General features: G+C 45.9%; 2 protein-coding genes across 2 annotated transcripts in view; one reads left to right on the forward strand and one right to left on the reverse strand.

Annotated features, from left to right (window-relative positions):
- The window catches only part of Vsig1 (V-set and immunoglobulin domain containing 1), a 160,010-nt gene that overhangs the window by 107,726 nt on the left and 44,622 nt on the right, over positions 1 to 7,662 (reverse strand). Inside the window, exons 4-6 of the mRNA XM_026789341.1 lie at positions 4,970 to 5,058; positions 4,442 to 4,579; positions 1,625 to 1,748 (exon numbers count right to left, since the gene is read on the reverse strand). The gene's annotated coding sequence lies outside the window, so the exon portion shown is untranslated. The remainder of the gene's footprint in view (positions 1 to 1,624; positions 1,749 to 4,441; positions 4,580 to 4,969; positions 5,059 to 7,662) is intronic.
- Positions 54 to 2,523, forward strand: Tex13b (testis expressed 13B). Its single transcript, XM_013353839.2, has 3 exons — positions 54 to 538; positions 743 to 744; positions 2,490 to 2,523. The coding sequence occupies exons 1-3, from the start codon at positions 86 to 88 to the stop codon at positions 2,521 to 2,523; spliced, it is 489 nt and encodes a 162-aa protein (XP_013209293.1). The 5' UTR covers positions 54 to 85.

The raw sequence follows: 7,662 nt of genomic DNA on the forward strand, positions 1-7,662 counted from the left end.
AAAAAAAAAAAAAAAAACCTACAACAGACTGTTCTGTTCTTAACAGAGCCCGCAAAGCCCCTAAGGCATTCAGCCATCAGCCATCATGAATCCGGAGGATCCCTCTAGTGGGTTCCGGCATGACAAGGTGTTAACGTTCATCAATGAGCAAATGTCCAAGCAACCAGAAGGCTCTGCGTTCTACCAAGAGAACCTGTCCCTGTCCTGGGAGGAGGTGGAAGAAAAGCTCCGACTCCTCCTGGAGGATAACAAGATGCCTAGCCAGGCTCAGGAAGCCTGTGCCTGGGGCGGCCTGGCCCTGGGTGTTCGCTTTGCTTGGAGGCAAGGCAACTTGCAAAGGCACCGGGTGCAGTGGCTGCACGACTTCGCCTCCCTGCACCGGTCAGCGGCACATGCCTTGGCATCAGACCTGAAGAAGCTCACAGACCAGCAAGAGGTGGAGCGCAAGGAGGCGGCCTTCCAGCTTCAACTGGCCCATACCAGACTGGCGGACGTGCAGAGAGAGCGGGACCTGCTGAGACTGAAGCTCCTACACGCAGTAAGATTACCTCCTAACCCAGTTTTAGCCCCACCCTATGCCACCCCTATGCCCTTTCCCCATTTCTGGAATATGGCTCAACTCTTCCCACTTCTCTCTAGGAGCTGAGGGCCTTTCCAGTTGGAGAGATGTCAGGCGCGACTAGAGCCCCTGCTACTGCTGGAGGGGCAAACGCAGAGACACAAAATGCAGGAGAGACAAAAGAGGTGACAGCTAGTGATAGAGCAGTGGGTGAGCCAGAAAAGGAGGTAGCCATGGCTGCCCCTGGGGAGTTGGAAGGCACAGGAGAGCTGGGAGGAAGCATCGTGGGTCATTTTGGAATTATGGATTGGAAAGATTATGGTTTGGGCTTGGAGGAGGAAGGGGAGGAAAGGGAAGACGGCAAATCTACTGAAACACTTACATGTTCTGACTCTGGACCCTTAGATCTCGGGTCCACATCCTCCCCACAATCTGTTACAGTCCAACTCCCTGCTTCATTCACATACTCATACGAAAGCCCCTTCCCAGTCACGCCCACTCCATCCCCGCCACCAAGCAGTCTCACAGAACCTCAGATGCCTCCCTACTTCATGGCTACTGATATGAATATGTTTGACATTGAGGGCCCTACAGTATACCTCCAAGAACCCCCGAAAGAGAGCCAAAACAGTGGAGCCCAACAGCAGAGACCTGGGAATTGGAACTGTCCTTGGTGTGAAAATGTGAATTTTTCACAGTGTGAAAACTGCTTCCACTGTGGGAGGCAAATATGGCTGCAGAGCCCTCAGTGAGTTCAGAAACATGATACAGAACAAAAGTCACCATAGGGAAATCAATTTCCAGAGGTGTGAAAAGGAGAACGGAGTGGGGGTTCATGGGAATGGGAAGGGGGAAACGTGGGATGGGTACAGATGGTGTGGGAGGGACAAGTTTTGATGATTTTTTTTGTATTCCAGATCATTAGCATTTGATACCCCAGAACTGCTTCACCTGTGTTGGGGGTGGGTTGCGGGGGGGGGTGTTTGGGTGTGGGTATGCATAGCCCCTCCCTAGTGGCTGGTGGGCCTAGACAGTTAAATATATAAAAGACCCTACTCTACTTACCTAGGCTTCAGAAGATGGAGCCAGAGGTTATAGCGATCCATTCTAAGCCAAAGATTTCAGGCTGAAGGATGTGAAGGGGAAGATCCAATTTCAGGATAGTTTTGGGTAAAGAACCAGTGGATCCCTGGAAGTCAGAGACAGGGTTATAGGCAGTGATTCTGGAGGCCACAGCCCATCCCTGGCCCTGGCTAAGGTAGGGAACAGAACCAGCTGCTTTCCAGTTTTAGCCAGATACTAGAGCCTCCAGGAGCTGACAGCTATACAGAGGAGTTGAGCTGACTACAGAGAAGTCAGCTACCTTTCATTTTTATGAAATTGTGTTATGTAAGGTACCATTTTACCTCAATCCCTTCTCTTTAAGATAAGTAGCTGCTTGTTCTCAGGAAGTAGCTCATTCTCATGTCAGGCACTTTTTCTTTCATATTTTGACTTTTCTTTGATTTAAAAAAAAAAGGTCTAATGTAGCCTAGACTTGCCTCAAACTTACTAGTAACTGAGGATGACTGGCTCCAGATCCTCCTGCCTCCACTTCTAAGCGTTGACATTACCACACCTGGCTCAGAATAGTAGTTTCAAAACAATGCACCATTAAAGAAACTTAATGGAATTTGCAGGGGAGTTGAGGTGGAGAACAAGCAGTGAGGATTCTTTTATTTCAAGTCTCTAGGAATGAACTGGTAGGATGCCTGTGTTCTGATCGAATTCTATTACAAGAAAAAAGTCAAGCCTCTGGCAGTCGTTCCTAGGCATGAACTGGATAGGATGCTCAAGTTCTGGAAGAATAATACAAGAAATAAAACCATCCAATGAAGCCTGAGATGGCTTAACCTCTGGTTTATGCTTGACTCAAAATAACTTGGTGGAGATTTGCCACCCCTCTGAGAATTCTGAAAGCCTAGAGATTATGCCAGCACCAGATGCAAACAAGGACTTCTGTGACTGTACAGCCTCTTAAGAGAATGCTTCCATAGTCCCCAGTGGGCAGAACCATGGACAGGTCTGAACAGGAAACTCCACTAATCCAAACGTGAGTCAGCAACTGATAAGGACACAGAGGATTTGCTAGTATATAGGGGCCAAGCACAGTGCTATCTGATGAGATCCTCCCTTCCAGTTCAGCAGCATGCTAAAGGAGGAGAATGAGGATTTAATAAGCTCTTGGTGTATTCAAAAATATAAAGTACAACAGAACTTTATCCCAGTAGGAGAGGAATGGTGGAGGTCGGGGAGTGAGGAGTAGAAGGGAGATCAGTCTGTTTCTCCCCCTCTGTGGCTACAAAATGTGTTGAGAGGAACTACCTATCTTAGTCCTCAGGCAGAAGGGACTGGACCTGGACCAGACTGAGATACAACTGGAAGACTCTTGCCTATCTCTAGAGACTATGAACCTGGAGAATAAGGAGCTGTTGTGTCATGGGACACCTGTAATAGCAGAAATTTGGCTTTGGGTTGTCTGTTGTTGGTGTCAGTACAGTTATCTTCAGGGCTGGAAGCCAGATCTCCACCCTGAAATGTTTTGAACATCTTTTGGGCTTGTTTATCTCCCTCTACTTTAGGGTTTCCTAACCTCATTGCACTTGACATCTGGATTTGAACAGTTCTTTGCTGTGAGGTAAGAGTTCTTGTGCACTGTAAGGCATTCAGCAGATTCCTAGCCTGTCTGCATGATCCATTCCCAACCCTTCAGTTTTGACCACCAAAACTGCCTCTGCATAGTGCCACATGTCCACTAGAGGGCAAAAAACCAACCTGAATTGGGAACCTGTCAGACAATGAAGTGCATAGCCATGCGAACAGGTAAAGAATCAAAAGACAAGGGCACAGAGGCTGAAGCTGGCTGAAAAATGTCCACTAGGTCTGGTGCTTACTTTGGATCTTCAAGAAAACTCAGGGTGGTGTGACACCAAACTTCCAGGACTGAGGAGTGAAGGGAACTTGTACAATAGTGGTTCTCAGCCTTCCTAATGCTGAGATCCTTTAATACAGTCCTTCATGTTGTAGTGACCTCCAACCAGAAAATTATTGCTGTTGCTATTCTATAACCTAACTTTACTACTCTCATGAATTGTAATGTAAATATCTGTGCTTTCCAGTGGTCTTAGGTGACCACTGTAAAGGGGCCATTTGACCCCCCAAAGGAGCCGTGACCCACAGTTCAAGAGCCAGTTCTCTACAAGGACTCTAGGTTGTGAAGGGAAGAAGTCAAGTGAGATTCACGATTAAGAGAGGGCTATTTGTCACTTAGCCAACATGCTTGGGAAAAGATATTTGGGTAAACTAACTGACAAGCGCTTAAACTCTAGTAAAGGCAGTGCTTTCATAGAGATTTCCTGAGATAAAACATTCCATCCTGCAGGAAAGCTCCTTAAGACTCAGATGTCTTAAAGGAAGACCCATTATTAGAAACTTGAGCTATTAAGGCGATAACAGAAAAAGCTTTAAATGCAAGAGAAAAAAATGATCTTGTGTACTGGATGGCTGTATAGGAGGCATAGCCAATGGTATTAAAAAAAAACAGTACTATGAAAGGGATCACTTTTGTTTTATGTTAAAAGTTTTTTAAAAGTTCTTAGGTATATATGTTACATAGAAATGTTAAAAACTTTATATTTTATATTTACAAAGTTTATATTTCAGTATGAATTGAAAAGGTATAGAAAGATTCAGCAAACAAGGTATCAGGGAGGGAAGAGAAGTCAGTATGATATGGCTATAAGATAGAGGACAGGGAAGTTTGAGTAAAAGGTTTTTCTTCATGTACCTATATTTTGAAAGTAATATGATGTTCATGAAAAAAATAAAGAAAACTCAATTTACCCACTCAAGTTTGGAAAGGCTCTTTCTTCCTCGGGGATGGGAGGAAAAGAGGACACTGGTTTCTGTAGCAAAGGGATGGGATTCCAGGAGGTGGCCAGGCTGCAAGCCTACACGCATGTATGTATGTGAGCAATGTACCTGCAAATGAGAGAGGACAGAAGTTCAGGGCAGTGAGAAGTCATGCTCTGAACATCTTAGGAATAATAAAGCATAGAATACGACATGGATGGAGAGAAAAGGATCATCAAGCTGCATGGACCAGCATAGGACCAAACTGAAAGGAAACTTAGACAATAGGAGCCTATAGGAAAACGGAATGCTCTTCTGGGACTCAAGAAGGGCACCTAACACAAAATTTACAACTCCTCCAACCCTACCACGCTCTCACTGTAGCAGAAACACCACATCTGTGGATGCATAAGCAGAGTCCCAGCTATATTTTGTTTTCAGGTCCAATCTGCTGGAATTGTAATGTCTGGTAACCCAGTCTTTAACACCTTAAAGAATTTAAAGCAAACTTCAACTTACTTTGAGTCTTTCACTTTACAGTATGGACTGCACAGTGCTTGACAGAACAGGTTAGCTGACACACTGGCAAATTGTACAACTGCAAAGACCTAAAAGAGATGAAAAAGCAAAAATAATTCTAAAAGCTTGTTTGAAGCTTTTTTTTTTACCCCATGCAAGTATTAATTTAGCTTAGAATTTACTTCATCTTGCACATAAGGAAATTAAAGACAAAAAGGTTAAATTGGTCAATGTGCCACACGCAGGGCCATGCTGATCTGGGTGGCTGGTGCTGCCACCTGGAGCCATGGAGATATCCAGGCATGGGCCACTGCCTAGTGCCATGTCTTGGTCTGTGGCCCCATGGCAGCCCAGGTCTGGGATGATGTCTGTGGCTCCTGTTGCCACCAAGGGCTCTGGATTCCTGGGGACCATGCTGATCTGGGTGGTCTGTGCTATTAGGACTGTGGAGGCATCTAGGCCCGAGCTGCTGCAAGGGCTGTGTCTGGGTCCCTGGTCCTTTTGTGGCTGGTGTCTGTGATGAAGACCATGGCATGTACCTGTGTTAGCACGGGGATCTTTGGAGCCATGCTGTGCTGAGCTGGCCCCGCCCTTCACTGGTCCTGTTCCTCCTTGGACAATGCAGCAGGCACAATGGCCCTACTCCTCAGAGGAGAGCTTGCTCTTTACCCCCACCACAGGTATGCACCTCACCTGGGCAGCACACTAGAGTTGACCCTGTTGTCCTGGGTGCAAGTGAACCGAGAATGAGAGCAGGAAAGCTGCCCCACCGTTACCCCCCACATTCCCCTACAGTAATCAGGAGGGCTCTGCACCTTGCCTGGGATTAACAGTAGAGCTGGCCCTGGTGATGTGAGTGTGGAGGACCTAGATCTGAGGACCTGAGAGCAAAAAAACTGGCCCCACCCCTTGCTGGAGGTTGCACTGGGTGAACTAGCTGAGGCAGTGCTGGAGAGCTTGCCTGAGTAATGCTGATGACAGAAAACTGGCAGGCTGACCAATTCAGCTACCGCCCAGGCCTAACACCAGGACTATGAGTTAGCATACCCCAACATCCACGTCATCTCTGAACTGTTGGAGCATATTAAGGGGACAAGCCTACAGAAACAAAACAGCAGGATCGCCAAGACACAGGACAACAGGATATCCAAGAGGAGCCCCAGTGAGAGCCCATTATCAGTGGTCTAGCAGGAGCCAGAGGCCAAGTCAGACCAATGACTCATGGCAATGAACACTTACAAGATGAATGGACTAAAGGGTAAGCTGTGTGACTCACTGAACCACACTACAGCTTCCACGACAAGAGTCTCCTTTTTGTTTCGTTTCTTTTGTTTAGTTTTCTTTTGAATTTGGTTCTGATTTGGGGGGGGGGATGTTGCAAGGGCAGAGGACAGATGCAAGAGGATGGGAAAATAAGCAGGATCAAAATGCATGATGTGAAACCTACAAGGAATCAATAAAAGTTTTTTTTAAATGATCAAGGTCATGTATGCAGGTTAACCAAGTATGACTCCACAGTCATACTACGTGTCAGTGACCAAGGTGAACATGTATTAACTCAATGAGCAGTACGGGTAATCACTACTGTCTTGGGAGACAAGATGACTTTTCCAAACAACCTTTACTAGATAACATTTTCAAACACTTTTGTATGTAGTATGTGTGTACATATGCATGTGCACATGCTCCCGTGTAGGAGGTGCACATGCTCCTGTGTAGGAGGTGCACATGCACGTAAGCATTCAAGCATTTCGAGATCACACGTCAGTATCTTCCTCTATTGCTCTCCACCTTTTTTCTAATATTTTTCATCTATTTTTATTTTATGTGTATGGGCATTTTGCCTGAATATGTATGTATGTGCACCACATGTGTGCAGTGCCTGAAATGGCCAGAACAGGTGGCATCAGATCTCTTGGAACTGAGTTACAGAGGGGTTGTGAGCCTCCATGTGAGTGCTGGGAATTAAAGCTGGGTGCTCCAGAAGAGCAGCCAGTGTTATTTGCTGAGCCCCATGTACCTTCCTTTTAAGGCAGGTTCTTTCAATGCCCTGGAGCTCAGCAAGAATAGCTGGCCAGAGAGCCTACTGTTTGTTTCCCCAATGCTAGGATACCCAATGTAGGTAGCACATGCTACCACATCTAAATCTTTACATGTGTGCTAACAAATCCAAATTCATGTCCTCATGATTGTGTGGCATGCACTTCATTGATTGGGGCGTGTCCCCAACCTTATAACATTCTTTTTTTGAGACAAGGTTTCTCCATGTAACCCTATTATGGGATTCCCTCTGTAGACCCCTCTGGCTCCAAACTCAGAGATCCACCTGCCTCTGCCTTATGAGAGCACAGGGTTTAAAGGCATATGCCACCATGCCTAGCTATATAACATATTCTTGACTGACAATATTAGCAGCCTGTCCATGGCAATGCTTAAAAACAGTTAAATTGAATAAGTACACTGTCACTTGCTCAGTATGCTTGAGAACAGATAGAGGGAAATTTCTGACAAGCATTGAAACTCCCTGGCAAAGGCAGTAAGGGTTGGGGTTAGGCACTTTTACTCTTGTCTTCTGAGATAAAGCATTCTGTCCTACAGTAGGAAAGCTTAAGATTCAGATGTTCTTGTAGGGATAAGTCCTGCCCCTTAGGGGGCGTGTTTGCCTCAGGCTAATGTTTGCATATAAATTTGGC

The sequence above is a fragment of the Microtus ochrogaster genome, unplaced genomic scaffold (genome assembly GCF_000317375.1).
Source record: "Microtus ochrogaster isolate Prairie Vole_2 unplaced genomic scaffold, MicOch1.0 UNK17, whole genome shotgun sequence".
In the NCBI taxonomy this organism is placed as follows: Eukaryota; Metazoa; Chordata; class Mammalia; order Rodentia; family Cricetidae; genus Microtus; species Microtus ochrogaster.